The 19,015-nt window shown below is 45.5% G+C and overlaps 1 protein-coding gene across 2 annotated transcripts in view; it reads left to right on the top strand.

Annotated features, from left to right (window-relative positions):
- Window positions 1–19,015, top strand: part of LOC132394365 (fer-1-like protein 6) — a 362,114-nt gene that overhangs the window by 18,999 nt on the left and 324,100 nt on the right. For both annotated transcript variants that reach the window (XM_059970429.1, XM_059970435.1), the window contains exon 4: window positions 3,339–3,491. In XM_059970429.1, coding sequence (XP_059826412.1) covers window positions 3,339–3,491 — 153 coding nt within the window. The remainder of the gene's footprint in view (window positions 1–3,338; window positions 3,492–19,015) is intronic.

Raw genomic sequence — 19,015 nt, forward strand, 5'->3', positions numbered from 1 at the left:
AAGGTAGAACATACAAGGTAAATGGTAGGGCACTGAAGAGTGCAGTAGAACAGAGGGATCTGGGAATACAGATACAAAATTCCCTAAAAGTGGTGTCACAGGTAGATAGGGTAGTAAAGAGAGCTTTTGGTACATTGGCCTTTATAAATCAAAGTATTGAGTATAAGAGTTGGAATGGTATGGTGAGGTTGTATAAAATATTGGTGAGGCCGAATTTCGAGTATTGTGTGCAGTTTTGGTCACCAAATTACAGGAAGGATATTAATAAGGTTGAAAGAGTGCAGAGAAGGTTTACAAGGATGTTGCTGGGACTTGAGAAACTGAGTTACAGAGAAAGGTTGAATAGGTTAGGACTTTATTCCCTGAAGCATAGAACAATGAGGGGAGACTTGAAAGAGATATATAAAATTATGATGGGTCTAGACAGATTGAATGCATGTAGGCTTTTTCCACTGAGGCTAGGGGAGAAAAAAACCAGAGGACATGGGTTAAGGGCGAAGGGAGAAAAGTTTAAAGGGAAAATTGGGGGGGGGGGGCTTCTTCACACAGAGAGTGGTGGGAGTGTGGAATGATCTGCCAGATGAAGTGGTAAAAGCGGGCTCACTTTTAACATCTAAGAAAAACATGGACAGGTACATGGATGAGAGGTGTATGGAGGGATATGGTCCAGGAGCAGCTCAGTGGGACTAGACAGAAAAATGATTTAGCACAGCCTAGAAGGGCCAAAAGGCCTGTTTCTATGCTGTAATGTTCTATGGTTCTATGGAATATAAGGGGTATTTTCTTCACTCAGAGTGTGGAATGAGCTGTCAGTGCAAGCTGTGGACGCTGGTTCAATGTTAACATTGAAGAGAAGTTCAGACAAGTACATGGATGGGAGGGCTATGGTCCAGTTGCAGGTCTGGCACAAATGGCTGGGTGAATGGTCTGGTTCTGTGCTGTATTGCTCTGATTCCCTGACTATGGGGAACTGGATTAAAAGTGTCACATCAATGAAAATATCTGTCAGTGAATAATGGAAAATCGAAGACCTTTGAGGACTCACGAGCTTTCCTGGTCTTTGATTTTCCTTCAGGATTTTCCCTGTGTAAGTATGACCAAAGGACTCAGCCTACTCCAAACCAATGGAAAGAAGCTGTCACTCATGTAACACACGCGCACACACACATGACAGTACTCAAATGACCACATTCTGATGGTGGTATGCAGAAGAGCATCTCTGATTGCACAGCATGTCACATCCTGAAGTGGATGAGCTGCAGAGGCAGAAGACCATGAGCATTTACTCAGTGGCCACTTTATTAGGTATCTATTAACGTGCTCATTGAGTGTATATTCTACATTCATGACGTCAATAGATGCTGTCATGCTGTCCCCTAATTGGTTGTCACTTCTAATCAAAACTATGCTTGTACTTAAAAATTAAAATAAGAAGATTGAAATGTTCCTTTTGAACTTCTGATGTCATGATTTGACAAGGTTCCGCACGGAATGTTAGTTAGGAAGGTTCAATCATTAGGTATTAATATTGAAGTAGTAAAATGGATTCAACAGTGGCTGGATGGGAGATGCCAGAGAGTAGTGTTTGTCAGGTTGGAGGCTGGTGACTAGTGGTGTACCTCAGGGATCTGTACTGGGTCCAATGTTGTTTGTCATTTACATTAATGATCTGGATGATGGGGTGGTAAATTGGTTTAATAAGTATTCAGATGATACTAAGGTAGGTGGCGTTGTGGATAATGAAGTAGGTTTTCAAAGCTTGCAGAGAGTTTTAGGCCAGTTAGAAGAGTGGGCTGAACGATGGCAGATGGAGTTTAATGCTGATAAGTGTGAGGTGCTAAATTGTGGTAGGACTAATCCAAATAGGACATACGTGGTAAATGGCAGGGCATTGAGGAATATAGTAGAACAAAGTGATCTGGGAATAATGGTGCATAGTTCCCTGAAGGTGGAATCTCATGTGGACAGGGTGGTGAAGAAAGCTTTTGGTATGCTGGCCTTTATAAATCAGAGCATTGAGTATAGGAGTTGGGATGTAATGTTAAAATTGTACAAGGCATTGGTAAGGCCGAATTTGGAGTATTGTGTACAGTTCTGGTCACTGAATTATAGGAAAGATGTCAACAAAATAGAGAGTACAGAGAAGATTTACTAGAATGTTACCTGGGTTTCAGCACCCAAGTTACAGGGAAAGGTTGAACAAGTTAGGTCTTTATTCTTTGGAGCATAGAAGGTTGAGGGGGGCTTGATAGAGGTATTTAAAATTATGAGGGGGATGGATAGAGTTGATGTGGATAGGCTTTCTCCATTGAGAGCGGGGAGATTCAAACAAGAGGACATGAGTTGAGAGTTAGGGGGCAAAAGTTTAAGGGTAACACAAGGGGGAATTTCTTTACTCAGAGAGTGGTAGCTGTGTGGAACGAGCTTGCAGTAGAAGTGGTAGAGGCAGGTTCGATATTGTCATTTAAAGTAAAATTGGATAGGTATATGCACAGGAAAGGAATGGAGGGCTATGGGCTGATGCACCATCAAGAACTCTCGGAGATGTGAGGCGAGAGATAGGCTTTTATTAGCTGGAAGAGAGCAGTCAGCAGCAACAGACCACTACACAACATCCTGGAGACTGAGGGAGGAGCAATGTCTCCTATCGCCTTTATACAGGGGTCTGTGGGATGAGCCACAGGAGCAGTCAGCCGGGGGGTGGGGGCATGTCCAGACAGGTATATGTAGTTCACCACACGGGCCAGTGGGACTAGGTGAGAGTAAGTGTTCAGCACACTCTAGAAGGGCCTAGATGGCCTGTTTCCATGCTGTAATTGTTATATGGCTATATGGTTAAATAAATTACTTTTGTACCTCAGGAATACACATAAAAGTAATTTTGATTAGCGAGTCGTGCCAAATATAATTGCATTTAATAAATTGAATTTCACTATTTTCTGACATTGTGTGCGATTGGGATCATTAAGCTGTGATTATTTGAATAAATGCCAGTCTGCATCATGAACCCCATGGTGAAATGTGTTTTTGTACTTAGATCACCAAGTATCACCCTAACACCAAACCACTATGCTGGTTTGAATCTGGACTTCAGTCTCTGTTACTGATGTCAACACCAGTGCTGGAGGCTATTAAGGTTTCCATAGCAACACACACCAGCATCCTCTCTGATCAAGTAGATGTGCTGTCCAAAAACACCCTTGAGGAAGAAAACTTGGAACTAAAAATAGATCAAAATATAGAAAATAATAATAAAATATATTCATAAACCTGAAAGGAATTTGCAGCATACACATTTTAAAATGGGCCAGTAATTTTCATTTTTTTTACAATTTCAGCCACAACATACCATCCCGGATGTGTTTATTTGGATGCTCAGCAGTAACAAGAAAGTTGCATATGCTCGGATTCCAGCTAAAGACATCCTGTTTTCCGAGAAAGAGAATGAGAAAGGAAAGGATTGTGCAAAAATTAAAACGTTCTTTCTGAAAGTATGCATTTCTTTTGTTCTATAAGTATTTTAAACATTGAAATGAAGAAGGTTTAGTTTATGCTGTACAGTATAGAAATATACATAGCTACCTTCTTTGTAAGTTTATCTTTTCTGCAAGGTTTTGTGCTGAGGAAATTTTACCTCACAAATCTGAATGAACACTTGATTAGTAAGAAAATTGATGACGATAAGACCATAAAACCAAAAGACATAGGAGCAGAATTAGGCCTTTTAGCCCATCAAGTCTTCTCCACCATTCAATCATTGCTGATCCTTTCTTCCCCTCTTCAGTCCCACTCTCCGGCTTCTCCCCATATCCTTTGGTGCCATGTCCAATCAAGAACCTATCAAGCTTTGCCTTAAATATATTCAATGACCTGGCCTCCACAGCTGCCTGTGGTAATAAATTCCACAAATACACCACACTCTGGCTAAAGAAATTTCTTCATATCTCAGTTTTAAATGGATGCCCCTCTATCCTGACACTGTGTCCTCTTGTCCTAGATTCCCCCACCATGGGAAACATCCTTTACATATCTCTGTCCAGGCCTTTCAACATTAAAAAGATTTCAATGAGATTCCCCCTCATCCTTCTAAATTCTAGCAAGTACAACCTAGAACCACCAAATGTTCCCCGTATGATAACCCTTTCATTCCCAGAATCATTCTTGTGAACCTCTTCTGGACCCTCTACAATGCCAGCACATCTTTTCATAGATGAGGATACCAAAACTGTTCACAATACTCAAGGTGAGGCCTCACCAGTGCCTTATAAAGCCTCAACATCACATCCCTGCTCTTGTATCCTTAACCTCTTGAAATGAATGCTAACATTGCTTTTGGCTTCCTCACCAACAACTCTACCTGCAAGTTAACCTTTAGGGTGTTCTGCACAGGGACTCCCAAGTCCCTTTGTATCTCAGATATTTGGACTTTCTCTTCATTTAGAAACTAGTCAATAGACAATAGGTGCAGAAGTAGACCATTCGGCCCCTTGAGTCTGCACCGCCATTCTGAGATCATGGCTGATCATTCAATATCAATACCCAGTCCCTGCCTTGTCCGATCATTCACTATCAATACCAATACTGTTCACAATACTCAAGGTGAGGCCTCACCTCTAGTTCTGCTACCAAAGTACATGACAATGCATTTTCCAACATTGTATTTCATTTGTGACTCTCTTGCCTACTTTCCTAATCTGTCTAAATCCTTCTGCATCCTACCTGTTTCCTCAACACTACCTGCCCCTCCACCAGTCTTCATATCATCTGCAAACTTGGCAACAAAGCCATCTATTCCATCATCTAAGTCATTGATATACAGCATAAAAATAGAAGTGGTGCAAACGCTGAGCCCTCTGGAACACCACTAGTGTCTGGCAGCCAACCAGAAAAGGATCCTTTTATTCCCACTTGCTGCTTCCTACCAATTAGCCAATGCTCTAACTATGCCAATAACTTTCCTGTAATACCATAGACTCTTAACTTGGTAGCCAGCCTCATGTTTGGCACCTTGTCAAAATTCTTTTGAAAGTCCAAATATACAACATCCACTACATCCACTTTATCTATCCTACTTGTAATCTCCTCAAAGCATTCCAACAAGTTTGTCAGACAAGATTTTCCCTTTAGGAAACCATGCTGATTTTGTCCTATCTTGTACCAAGTACTCCATAACCTCATCCCTGACAACACCTTCCCAACCACTGAGGTCAAGCTAGCTGGTCTATAATTTTCTTTCTGCTTGCCTTCCTCCTTTCTTAAATTTCCAATTTCCTGGTTGTCTGACACCATGCCAGAGTCCAATGATTTTTGGAAGATTATTCCTATTGCCTTCAGTGTCTACTGCTACCTCTTTCAGAACCCTAGGTTGCAGCTCATCTGATCTAGGTGACTTTCAGCTTTTTGAGCACCTTCTCCCTTCTAATAGTAACTACACTCACTTCTCTTTCCTCACACCCTTCAACATTTGGCACACTAATGTCTTCCACAGTGAAGACTGATGCAAAATGCTCATTTAGTTCATCTGCCATCTCCTTGTCCCCTATTATTACTTCTCCTGCCTCATTTTCTAGTGGTCCTATATCCACTCTCATCTCTCTTTTAATTAATTTTTTTTACATACTTGAAATGCATTTTTTTATCTACCTGGATACTGTTTGCTAGCTTGCTTTGACATTTCATCTTTTCCTTCCTAATGGTTCTTCTAGTTGTTGTCCGTAGGATTTTAAATGCTTCCCAATTCTCTGTCTTCCTACTCTTTTGCTTTCAGTATTTTGTACTATTGTACTATTTTACCATTTGAGTATTTTTGTTTTTGGAATACGTTTATCCTGTATCTTCTCATTTTTCCCAGAAACTCATGCCATTGCTGCTCTGTTGTCATCCCTGCCAGCATCTCCTTACTTTGGCCAACTTCTTTCTCATACCACTGTAATTTCTTTTACCCCACTGAAATACTGCTACGTCAGACTTTACTTTCTCCCTATCATATTTCAAGCTGAACTCAATCATATTGTGTTCGTTGTCCCCTTGTCAAAAAAAAAACAATTTCCCTTGGGATCAATAAAGTATGTCTGTCTGTCTGTCTAGGGGCTCCCTAATCGCCCCCAGTTCATTACACAACACTTAATCCACTATAACTGATCCCTTAGTAGGCTCAATGACAAACTGTTCAAAAAAGCTATCTCAAGCATCTAACAAACTCTCTCGAGATCCATTTCCAAACCTATTTTCCCCAAACGACCTGCATGTTGAAATCTCCCATGACTATCATAACATTGCCCTTTTAATATGCCTTTTCCATTTCCCATTGTAATCTGTGGTCCACATCCCGGCTATTGGTGGGAGGCCTACATATAACTGCCATATGGGTCCTATTACAGTTTTTTAACTCAAGCTACAAGGATTCAACATTTTCCAATGGTATGTCACATCTTTCCACCGATTTGATGCCACTCTTTACCAGCAGAGTCACGCCACCAACTAGCTCCCAACTGCAATTATCCTTAAGCCACAATTCAGTGATGGCCACAACATCATACCTGACAATCTGTAAGAGTGCAACAAGATCTTTCACCTTATTTCTTATACTCAGTGCATTGAGATATACCACTGAGTACTGTGTTTGCTACCCTTTTTGATTCTGCATCCCTAATGCACTGATACTCACCCTGCTGGCTGTAATTTTGTCCTACCATCTGCCTGCCCTTCCTGGCTGTCTGACTTCATGCTATCTTGGCTTTTTTACCATCTATCCTGTCTCGAGTCCCTTCATTCTGGTTTCCACCCCCCTGCCAAGTTAGTTTAAACCTTCCTCACAGCTCAAACAAACCTGCCTATGAGAATATTGTTCCCCTCGGGTTCAGGTGCAACACATCACTTTTGAACAGATCCCCAGAAGAGATCCCAATGATCCAAGAACCTGAAGCTCTGCCCCTGCACCAGCTTCTCAGTGCACATTCATCTGCCAAATCACCCCGCTTCTATCTTCACTGGCATGTGACACAGGCAGCAATCCAGCAGTTACTAGCCAGGAGGTCCTGCTTCTCAGCTTTCTACCTAGCTCTCTAAATTCTCTTTTCAGGACCTCTTTGCTCTTCCTTCCTATGTCATCGGTACCAATATGTACCAAGACATCTGGCTGCTCAAATGTTGTGGATGGGATCCGAGATGTCCCTGACCTTAAACCTGGGAGGCAACACGCCGTTTGGGTGTCCTGTTCAGGTCCACAGCATCTCCTGTCTGTTCCCCTGATGATTCGAACCCAGGTTTGTCGGTAATGTCATGCTGACTTGGGCATTAGGCCTCGAGTACTGTGTATAAGGGATGCCATATCACGTAGCAAATGTACAAGATGTGATTAGAGCATACTTGGAATAGTGTGTTTGGCTTTGGTCACCATACTATTAGAAACAGATTTGCCAGAATGTTGCCTGGAATGGAGGGCTTTCGTTCAAAGTTGAAATTGGACAGATTGGGATTGTTTCCACTTTAGTTCAGAAGACTGAGTGGACACCTTATATAGGCTTGCAAAATTATGAGGGCATTGACAAGGTAAATGGTTGCAGTTTTAAAAACAAGGTAACATGCCAAAATGACTATCACCGTCATTAAGAGACTGATCATTGCACACATGAACTCTATCTTCTCAGGCAACCTTCACTCACTTCAACTCACCTGCCACTGGAACAGGGCAACGGCAGAGGATCTCTCATAGAACATAGAAAAATACAGGACAGGCCCTTCGGCCCACAATGTTGTGCCGACCCTTAAACCTTGCCTCCCATATAACCCCCCACCTTAAATTCCTCCATATACCTGTCTAGTAGTCTCTTAAACTTCACTAGTATATCTGCCTCCACCACTGACTCAGGCAGTGCATTCCACGCACCAACCACTCTGAGTAAAAAACCTTCCTCTAATATCCCCCTCGAACTTTCCTCCCCTTATCTTAAAGCCATGTCCTCTTGTATTGAGCAGTGGTGCCCTGGAGAAGAGGCACTGGCTATCTATTCCTCTTAATATCTTGTATACCTCTATTATGTCTCCTCTCATCCTCCTTCTCTCCAAAGAGTAAAGCCTTAGCTCCCTTAATCTCTGATCATAATGCATACTCTCTAAACCAGGCAGCATCCTGGTAAATCTCCTCTGTACCCTTTCCAATGTTTCCACATCCTTCCTTCAGTGAGGTGACCAGAACTGGTCACAGTTCTCCAAGTGTGGCCTAACCAGAGTTTTATAGAGCTGCATCATTACCCTGCGACTCTTAAACTCTATCCCTCAACTTACGAAAGCTAATACTCCATATGCTTTCTTAACTACCCTATATACCTGTGAGGCAACTTTCAGGGATCTGTGGACATGTACCCCCAGATCCCTCTGCTCCTCCACACTACCAAGTATCTTCTACTTCTTACTTACAAGTAAGAAGTAGAAGGGTATTTTAGTAAGTTTGCCAAGGTTGGTGGTGTTGTGGATAGTGCAGAAAGACAGACCATAAGACACAGGAGCAGAACTAGGCTATTCAACCCTCAGTCTGCTTCACCAGTCCATCCCAGCTGATTCCAACCCCGCTCAACCCCACACACCTGCCTTCTCATCATACCCTGACCGATCAGGAAACTATCAACTTCTGCCTTAAAAATATCCACCGACATGGCCTTCACTGCAGTCTGTGGCAAATCATTCCACAGATTCACTACTCTCTGACTAAAAAAAACCCTCCTTACCGCTGTTCTAAAAGTTCACTCCTCAATCTTGAGGCTGTGCCCTCTAGTTCTGGATATCCCCACTATAGAAAACATCCTTTCCACAGCTAGTCCTGTCAACATTCAGTAGGTTTCCACGAAACCCCCACACATTCTTCTAAATTCCAGTGTGTACAGGCCCAAAGCTGCCAAATGCTCCTCACACATTAACCCTTTCATTCCTGGAATCAACCTTTCGAACTTCCTTTGAACTCTCTTCAATGACAACACATCCTTTCTGAGATATGGGGCCCAAAACTGTTGACAATACTCCACCTGCAACCTGACTAGTGTCTTATAAAGGCTCAGTATTATCTCCTTGCTTTTATATTTTATTCCCCTTGAAATAAATACCAACATTGCACTTGCCTTCTTCACCACAGACTCAACCTGTAAATTAAACTTCAGTGAGTCTTGTATGAGGACTCCTAAGTGCCTCTGCACCTCTGATGTTTGAACCTTCTCCTCATTTTGATAATAGTCCACAGTATTGTTAAAGTATTGTTACAGTATAAGCAAAATGTGTTATCATACATTTCCTAACACTACCTACCACCCCCTCGCATCTATCCTTGTATCATCTGCAAACGTTGCCACAAAGCCATCAATTCCATTATCAAAATCATTGACAAACAATGTGGAATGTAGTGGTCCCAATAATGACCCCTGAGGAACACCACTAGTGAGGGGCAGCCAACTAGAAAAGGCCCTTTATTCCCACTCATTGGCTCGTGCCTGTCAGCCATTCCACTATCCATGCCAGTACCTTTTCTAATAATGCTATAGAATTTTACCTTGTTAAGCAGCAGCCTCGTGTACGTCACCTTATCAAATGTCTTCTGAAAATTCAGGTAAATGACATCCACTGCCTCTCCTTAATACCAGACTCCAGCACTTTCCCAGCCACTGAGGTTAGGCTAACTGGTCTGTAGTTTACTTCCTTTTGCCTTCCTCGGACACCATGCCAGAATCAAGTGATTCTTGCAAGATCATGACCAATGCATCTGTTATCTCTTCAGCAATCTCTCTCAGAACTCTGGGATGTAGTCCATCTGGTCCTGGTGACTTATCAACCTTAAGACCTTTTAGCTTGCCTGGCACTTTTTTCCTTGTAATAGTAATGGCACTCACTCCTGCTCCCTGACACTCATGGACCTCCGGCACTCTGTGAAGACAGATACAAAATACCTAATACGATCATCTGCCATTTCTGTCTCCCCCATTACTACCTCACCAGCATCATTTTCCAGTGGTCCAATATCAACACTCACCTCCCTTTTACTCTCGGTATAACTGAGAAAAACTTTCAGTTTCCTGCTTTATATTATTGTCTAGTTTGCCCTCATCTCTCACCTTTTCTCTACTTTCTGCGAAGGCTGAGGAAAGTCCATCTCCCACCCCCCATCCTCATCACATTCTACAGGGGTTGTATTGAGAGCATCCTGAGCAGCTGCATCACTGCCTGGTTCGGAAATTGCACCATCTCGGATCGCATGACCCTGCGGGTCTTTCTTCCTGCCATTATGGACATTTACACCACACGCTGCACCCACAAAGCAAACAGCATCATGAAGGACCCCACGCACCCCTCATACAATCTCTTCTCCCTCCTGCCATCTGGGAAAAGGCACTGAAGCATTTGGGCTCTCACAACCAGACTATGTAACAGTTTCTTCCCCCAAGCTATCAGACTCCTCAATACCCGAAGCCTGGACTAACTCCTTGCCCTATTGTCCTGTTTATTATTTATTATAATGTCTGCACTGTTTTTGTGCACTTTATGCAGTCCTGTGTAGGTCTGTAGTCTAGTGTAGTTTTCTCTGTGTTGTTGTTTTTCTTTAACGTAGTTCAGTCTAGTTTTTGTACTGTGTCATGTAACACCATGGTCCTGAAAAACTTTGTCTCATTTTTACTATGCACTGTACCAGCAGTTATGGTCGAAATGACAATAAAAGTGACTTGACTTTTCTCTTCTTATAGTTTTTTTAGTTGCCTTTTGTTGGATTTTAAAAACTTCCCAATCATCCAACTTTTCATTCATTTTTCTATCTTATATACCCTTTCCTTCACTCTTATGCCGTCCTTAACTTCCCTTGTCAGCCACAGTTGACTATTTCTGCCATTTGAGAACTTCAATGAGAAGTATCTATCCTGCCCCTTGTGAACTATTCCCAGAAACTTCAGCCATCTCTGCTCTGCCGTCATCTCCACCAGTATCATCCTACAATCTATCTGGGCAAGCTCCTCTCCTTTGCCTCTGTAATTCCCGTTATTCCATTGCAATACTGATAGATGTGACTTAATGCTTCTCCCTCTCAAATTGCAGAATGAATTCAATCATATTATGATCACTGCCTCTTAAGAGTTCTTTTACATAGAACATAGAACAATACAGCGCAGTACAGGCCATTCGTCCCACAATTCTGTGCCAACCCTTAAACCCTGCCTCCCATAAAACCCTGCACCTTAAATTCCTCCACATACCTGTGTAGTAGTCTCTTAAACTTCACTAGTGTATCTGCCTCCACCACTGACTCAGGCAGTGCATTCCATGCACCAGCCACTCTCTGTGTAAAAAGCCTTCCTCTAATATCCCCCTTGAACATCCCACCCCTTACCTTAAAGCCATGTCCTCTTGTATTGAGCAGTGGTGCCCTGGGGAAGAGGCGCTGGCTGTCCACTCTATCTATTCCTCTTAATATCTTGTATACCTCTAGCATGTCTCCTCTCATCTTCCTTCTCTCCAAAGAGTAAAGCCCTAGCTCCCTTAATCTCTGATCATAATCCATACTCTCTAAACCAGGCAGCATCCTGGTAAATCTCCTCTGTACCCTTTCCAATGTTTCCACATCCTTCCTATAGTGAGGCGACCAGAACTGGACACAGTACTCCAAATGTGGCCTAACAAGTGTTTTATAGAGCTGCATCATTACCTCACGACTCTTGAACTCTATCCCTCGACTTATGAAAGCTAATACCCCATAAGATTTCTTAACTACCCTATCTACCTGTGAGGCAACTTTCAGAGATCTGTGGACATGTAGCCCCAGATCCCTCTGCTCCTCCACACTCCCAAGTATCCTGCCATTTACTTTGTACTCTGTCTTGGAGTTTGTCCTTCCAAAGTGTACCACCTCACACTTCTCTGGGCTAAATCCCATCTGCCACTTCTCAGCCCACTTCTGCATCCTATCAATGTCTCTCTGCAATCTTCGACAATCCTCTACATTATCCACAACACTACCAACCTTTGTGTCATCTGCAAACTTGCCAACCCACCCTTCTACCCCCGACATCCAAGTCGTTAATAAAAATCACAAAAAGTAGAAGTCCCAGAACAGATCCTTGTAGGACACCACTAGTCACAACCCTCCAATCAGAATCTACTCCCTCCACCATGACATTCTGCCTTCTGCAGGCAAGCCAATTCTGAATCCACCTGGCCAGACTTCCCTGGATCCCATGCCTTCTGACTTTCTGAATAAGCCTACAGTGTGGAACCTCATCAAATGCCTTACAAAAATCCATGTAGATCACATCCACTGCACTACCCTCATCTATATGCCTGGTCACCTCCTCAAAGAACTCTATCAGGCTTGTTAGACATGATCTGCCCTTCACAAAGCCATGCTGACTGTACCTGATCAGACCATTATTCTCTAAGTGCCCATAGATTCTGTTTCACCCCCATCCTATCCTTGGTGCATGTGATCTTCTGATCTAAGAATCTTTTCCAACAGCTTTCTCACCACAGACGTAAGGCTCACTGGTCTATAATTACCTGGAGTATCCCTACTATCTTTTTTGAACAAGGGGACAACTCCCTCCAATCCACCGGTACCATTCCCGTAGACAACAAGGACATAAAGATCCTAGCCAGAGGCTCAGCAATCTCTTCCCTCACCTCGTGGAGCAGCCTGGGGAATATTCCGTCAGGCCCTGGGGACTTATCCATCCTAATGTATTTTAACAATTCCAACACCTCTTCTCTCTTAATATCAACATGCTCCAGAATATCAACCTCACTCATATTGTCCTCACCGTCATCAAGTTCCCTCTCATTGGTGAATACCGAAGAGAAGTATTCATTGAGGACCTCGCTCACTTCCACAGCCTCCAGGCACATCTGCCCACCTTTATCTCTAATCAGTCCTACCTTTACTCCTGTCATCCTTTTGTCCTTCACATAATTGAAGAATGCCTTGTGGTTGTCCTTTACCCTACTTGCCAAGGCCTTCTCATGCCCCCTTCTTGCTCTCCTCAGCCCCTTCTTAAGCTCCTTTCTTGCTTCCCTATAATTCCTCAATAGACTCACCTGATCCTTGCTTCCTAAACCTCGTGTATGCTGCCTTCTTCCATCTGACTGGATTCTCCACCTCACTTGTCACCCATGGTTCCTTCACCCAACCATTCTTTATCTTCCTCACCAGGACAAATTTATCCCCAACATCCTGCAAGAGATCTCTAAATATCAACCACATGTCCATAGTACATTTCCCTGCAAAAACATCATCCCAATTCATACCTGCAAGTTCTAGCCTTATGGCCTCATAATTTGCCCTTCCCCAATTAAACATTTTCCTGTCCTCTCTGATTCTATCCTTTTCCATGATAATGCTAAAGGCCAGGGAGCGGTGATCACTGTTCCCCAGATGCTCACCCATTGAGAAATCTGTGACCTCTCCCTTGCCCTACACTCATCACTGGACCATTTGGACGGTAAAGGCACCTACATTAGACTATTATTCACTGACCACAGCTCTGTTTCCAATTCTATAATTACATCAAACTCCTCCCTAAACTCCTAGAGCTTCAACATCTCCCTTCGAACTGTATCCTTGGCCAACAATCTCCAAACAGTAAGATAGACAACAAAACCTCCACCACAATTATCCTCAACCCTGGTGCCCCACAAGGCTCTGTCCTTTTTACTCCTTATCCACAGATGGCTGTGTGGCCAGTTTCTATTCTAACTCCATCTACAAGTTTACCAATGATACCAACACAGTGAGCCATATCTCAAAAGCAAAAAGTCCGAAATTGACAGCTTAGTGGCTGGGTGCCATAGCAATAACCTTTACCTCAGTGTCAACACAACTAAAGAGCTTGTCATTGGGTTCAGGGGGTGGGGGGTACATGCTCCTATTTTCTGTTAAAGTGAATTGAGAGTTTCAAGTTTGTAGGTGTGATCATCACCAACAGCCTGTCCTGGTGCAACCACATCGATGCCACAGCCAAGAAAGCTCACGACATCTCTACTTCCTCAGAAGGCTAAGGAAATTTGACGTGCCCCCGCCACCCCTTACCGATTTAACTGATGCACTTTGGAAAACCTCCCACCCATCTGCATCCAGCTTGGTATGGCAACTGTTTTGCCCATGACTACAAGACACTGTGGAGTGTGGCACGTCACAGAAATCCGAGGATATAGGGGAACGTCTATGCACATGTCTCACTGCCTGGGTAAAGCAGCCAGCATAATGAAAGAACCTACCCAAGCTGTGCATTTCTCTTTGCACTCCTCCTATTGAGCAGAAGATACAAGTGTTACCATGTTCAGATACGGCCCAAGTGCGGAGTGAGAGACACTGAAGCAGGCGGATGGTTCACGGACTTTAATATGAACAGTGTTAAAGGGAAAATAAAATAAATGCTAAGCCAAATAGGGCCCTTAACTAAAAACTCTCAAACAGGAAACAAAGCCCATACTGCGGCTGAAAAGAAAATCTAAACATTAAACGAATACCGCTAGTCTTCAGAATCAGTTGACTCGAAAGTCCAGTTTCTCAGGAAAGGTTGAAAGCAAACAGGCAGCGAAGCGTTGCTGTGCTCTGTCCAAGACTCAACAAGTACTACGGTGACAAGTATGGAGTTAAATACTATCACAAAAAAAATTGGTGAGACACATGCATTTTCACGAGCGCAATTGCCGTATCTACTGTACAGCCAAATCTGTGGTTGTGACAAGGCCCCCCTCTCTAGGCACAGCCCCTGAGGCGCCACAGACCTGTGTCCACTGGAAGTCCTGGATCAGCGACTTGCTCAAGATGACCTTTGCCAGGATCCAGGTATGTTCTTCTGGGCCATACCCTTCCCAGCCCACAAAGTACTGGACCTTACCGTGTTCCCGGCGAGTTGCCAGGAGGCGCCACACAGTATAGACAAGGAAACCATCTACCAGGTGGGGAGGAAGGGGAGGTGGGGTGACTGGGGCCTGGGGAGAGGTAGTAACCGGCCGGAGCTGGGAAACATGGAATACTGGGTGGATTTTCAGTAATGCTGGTAGACGCAATCTATAAGACACCTTGTTGATAGCCTTTTCCACTACAAATGGTCCCACATAGCACGGTGCCAATTTCCGGTTCTTGACTTTCGGGGGAGATCCCTTGATACCAACCAGACCTCCTTCCCTGGTTTGAACGGCCTTACCTGTCGATGGAGTCGATCAGCCTGTCGGAAATACTGTTTCTGGGCGTGCAGCAGAGAAGCCCTGGCTCGTCAGTAGGTGCGCTTGTAGCGCTGGATCAGCTGTTCAGCAGCAGGAACTCCTACATCAAATGACTGATAAACGAAAGGTGGAGGCCGGATTCCCTTCTGTCATTCAAAGGATGATATGCCTGTGGAGGACGACTGGAGATTACTGTGGGCGATCTCTGCCCAAACCAACTGGGAGCTCCAGGACGTGGGGTTGGAAGAGGCAAGACAGCGCAGGGTTGTCTCCAACTCCCGGTTCACTCTCTCAGTCGGGCCATTAGATTGGGTGTGGAAGCCAGACGAGAGGCTATCCGTGACTCCTATGAGGGAGCAGAAAGCCTTCCTAAAGCAGGAAGTGAACTGTGGTCCACGATCAGACACTATGTCTTGAGGAAAGCCATGGAGCCTGAATACATGCTGAACCATGAGTCTGGCAGTCTCACGATCTGATGGGAGCTGGGGGAGAGCAATGAAGTGGGCAGCCTTGGAAAATCGATCCTCAACATCCAAAATGGTGGCGCTTTCTTTAGACAGGGGCAGACCAGTGATGTCGTCTACAGACAGGTGGGACCAGGGGCGGTGGGGCACAGGCAGTGGACATAACAGAGCCGCAGGACACTGGTGTGATGTCTTGTTCCGAGCGCAGCTGGGGCAGGCAGATACAAAGTCATGGACACCCTGGGACATAGATGGCCACCAAAGCTGTCTCCTTATAAACTCCTGAGTCCTTTGAATTCCCGGATGTCCAACCAGATGGGAGGAGTGACCCCATTCCAACACTTTGGAATGCACCAAACAGCCAGCAGGGAGGTCCCCCATCCGAGCCTGGATCAGATTGTTGGGAGACCCTCACCTCTGCCTCTGTTCCTGAGATCACCGGAGCAGCGATACACAAGCGAGGAAGGGGCTCTGGATCAGCATTGTCCTCATGACCGTTAAACTACCGAGAGAGAGCATCGGCCTTTGTATTCGTGCTGCCAGCGAGATAAGTGAGGACGAAATTGAACCATATGAAGGAGCAAGCCCACCGGGCTTGACGAGAGTTGAGTCCCTGAGCATCCTGAATACAGGAGAGGTTCTTGTGATCCGTCTAGACCAAAAATGCGTGCTCTGCCCCCTCCCGCCAGAGTCGTCATTCCTCCAGGGCCTCCTTGACAACCAGAAGCTCCCAGTTTCCAATGTCGTAATTCATCTTTGCCGAAGCCAAGCGACGGGAAAGAAAAACACAGGAGTGCAGCCGGCTATCCGAAGACGAGTGCTGAGACAGGACAGCTCCAATGCCTGCATCAGATGCATCCACCTCGACAATGAAAGGCTGAGACAGGTCTGGGTGTTGCAGCAGCGGGGCAGTGGTGAAACGTCGCTTTAGCTCGGAAAATGCTTGGTCAGCACCGTCCGTCCAGTGGAACCCTGCCGAGCTCTTCTTGCTGAGTGCATTAATAGGATCCTGAATTCCAGACAAAGCGGCGAAAAAAGTTTCCAAACTCCATGAAGTGTCATACCTGTTTGATTGTAGATGATTTGGGGCACTCTACAACTGCCTAAACTTTACTAGGGTCCATTTGAACACTGGATGGGGTGAGTATATAGCCCTAAAACGACACCTGGTCTTTATGGAATTACATTTCTCAGGCTTGGCGTTCAGGTTATTTTCAAGAAGGCGTCTGAGTACTCTTCGGGCATGCTGGACGTGCTCCTGATGTGAGCGGGAATAGATAGGATGTCATCTAAATACACAAACATGTTCAACATGTCCCTGAGCACATCGCTAACCAAGACCATCACCAGGTGTTCAGAGTGGCCATCCCCTTCTCTTAATGCGAATCAAATTGTAAGCATTACACAGATCAGTTTTGGAAAATATGGTTTCTCCGTGGAGATGTCCAAACGCAGATGCCAGCAGGGGAAGAGGGTAGTGTTTTTTCACAGTGATGTTGCTCAGGGGCTGATAATCGATGCAGGGACGGAGCTTGCCATCTTTCTCACCCACAATAAAGAAGACCGCTCCTGCCAGTGAGGTTGATGGACGGATAAACCCAACGCTCAATGCCTCCTCGCTCTATTCCTCCATGGCCACCGTTTCAGGATGAGGGGAGAAAAAGAGCTGGCCCTGGGGAGGGGGGGGGGGTGACTAGGAGGTTGATGGAACAGTCGTATGGCCGGTGTTGGGGGGGGGGGATGACTAGGAGATTGATGGAACAGTCGTATGGCCGGTGTTGGGGGGGGGGATGACTAGGAGGTTGATGGAACAGTCGTATGGCCGGTGTTGGGGGGGGGATGACTAGGAGGTTGATGGAACAGTCGTATGGCCGGTGTTGGGGGGGGGGGATGACTAGGAGGTTGATGGAACAGTCGTATGGCCGGTGTTGGGGGGGGGGGAGATGACTAGGAGGTTGATGGAACAGTCGTATGGCCGGTGTTGGGGGGGAATGACTAGGAGGTTGATGGAACAGTCGTATGGCCGGTGTTGGGGGGGGGATGACTAGGAGGTTGATGGAACAGTCGTATGGCCGGTGTTGGGGGGGGGGCAGCATGGTGGCCTTTCTTTTACTGAAAACCTCAAGGAGATCTGCTTATTCAGCCGGAATCCCAGACAGGTCCACATCCTTCACTGACACAGGAAGGGATTGAGCTGGACCCAGACAGGTAGACAGGCATGTCGGTCCCCACTCTTCGAGAACCTTCAGAGACCAATCGATCCGTGGGTTATGTCGGGATAACCAGGGGAGACCAAGTACCAGTGGCAGTTCAGGTGTATTAACCGGACAGAAAGATGTTTCCTCATGATGGTTGCCTTTGAGCACCAGCTGGAGGGGTTGAGTGGAAAGGTAGGTCTGGCCGGTTCCGAGAGCTCGACCGTCCAGCGCCTTGACGTTGATCTTTTCTCTTAATCCCTGAGTAGAAACTCCCCATCTTTGAGCGAGAGAGATGTCCATGAGATTCCCGGCTGCACCGAAGTCAATAAACGCGTAAGTTCACGGGTCTGAGACCTCCACGACAAGGAAGCTGTGAGCATTACAGAGTTAGGGGAAGCTGACTGATGAGAGAACCGACCCGTCAGGATTCCCCTCCCTGCTGACAGGTTTTCTCTATTACTGGACATTTCGGACATGCTGCCCGGAAACGTCCTGGATCACCACAGTAGAGGCAGGAACCTGTTCTTCTGCGCCGCTCTCGTTCCTCCTGACAAACGCTTGCGCCCCACTTGTACAGGCTCCTCCGTGGGCTGGGTGCTGGGTGGTGAGGGAGGGGAGGAGGGCGAGGACGTAGGAAGTTTAAAACATTCTTTCCCTGTGCCACTCAGTCACCTGGTTGTCAACTCGAACGACCAGATTAATCAGGTCACCCAGACTAACCTGCTCGTCCCGGACAGCAATCTCATGTCAGAGCCCTGCATTCAGTCCACGCTGGAAGTCAGTGATGAGTCATTCCATCCCGTCTCTACTGCAAGGGTACGGAATTTAACTGAATAGGCCCCCAACGTTCCTCTGCCTCGGCGCAGGTCCAAGAGTCGGTGGGCAGCTTCCTGACCCTGTGCAGGAAGATCAAAAACCCTCCTTAACTCCACCACGAGATGTCGGAATGACTGGGTTGCGGGGTATCCTTGCTCTCGTAAAGCGATGAACAGGCTGAGTGGAGGTCCGTCAAGAAGATTGACCATGTACGCCGATCTTCGCGCATCATACCCAAATCGACCAGGCTGGGCTTGCAATGTCCTCTCGCACTGGGTAATAACATTTCTGCAACCATTGGGATCCCCGGAATATCTGCCTGGTGGTGGAATACTCGGTTCCTGA

This window comes from Hypanus sabinus, chromosome 1 (genome assembly GCF_030144855.1).
Source record: "Hypanus sabinus isolate sHypSab1 chromosome 1, sHypSab1.hap1, whole genome shotgun sequence".
Classification (NCBI taxonomy): Eukaryota; Metazoa; Chordata; class Chondrichthyes; order Myliobatiformes; family Dasyatidae; genus Hypanus; species Hypanus sabinus.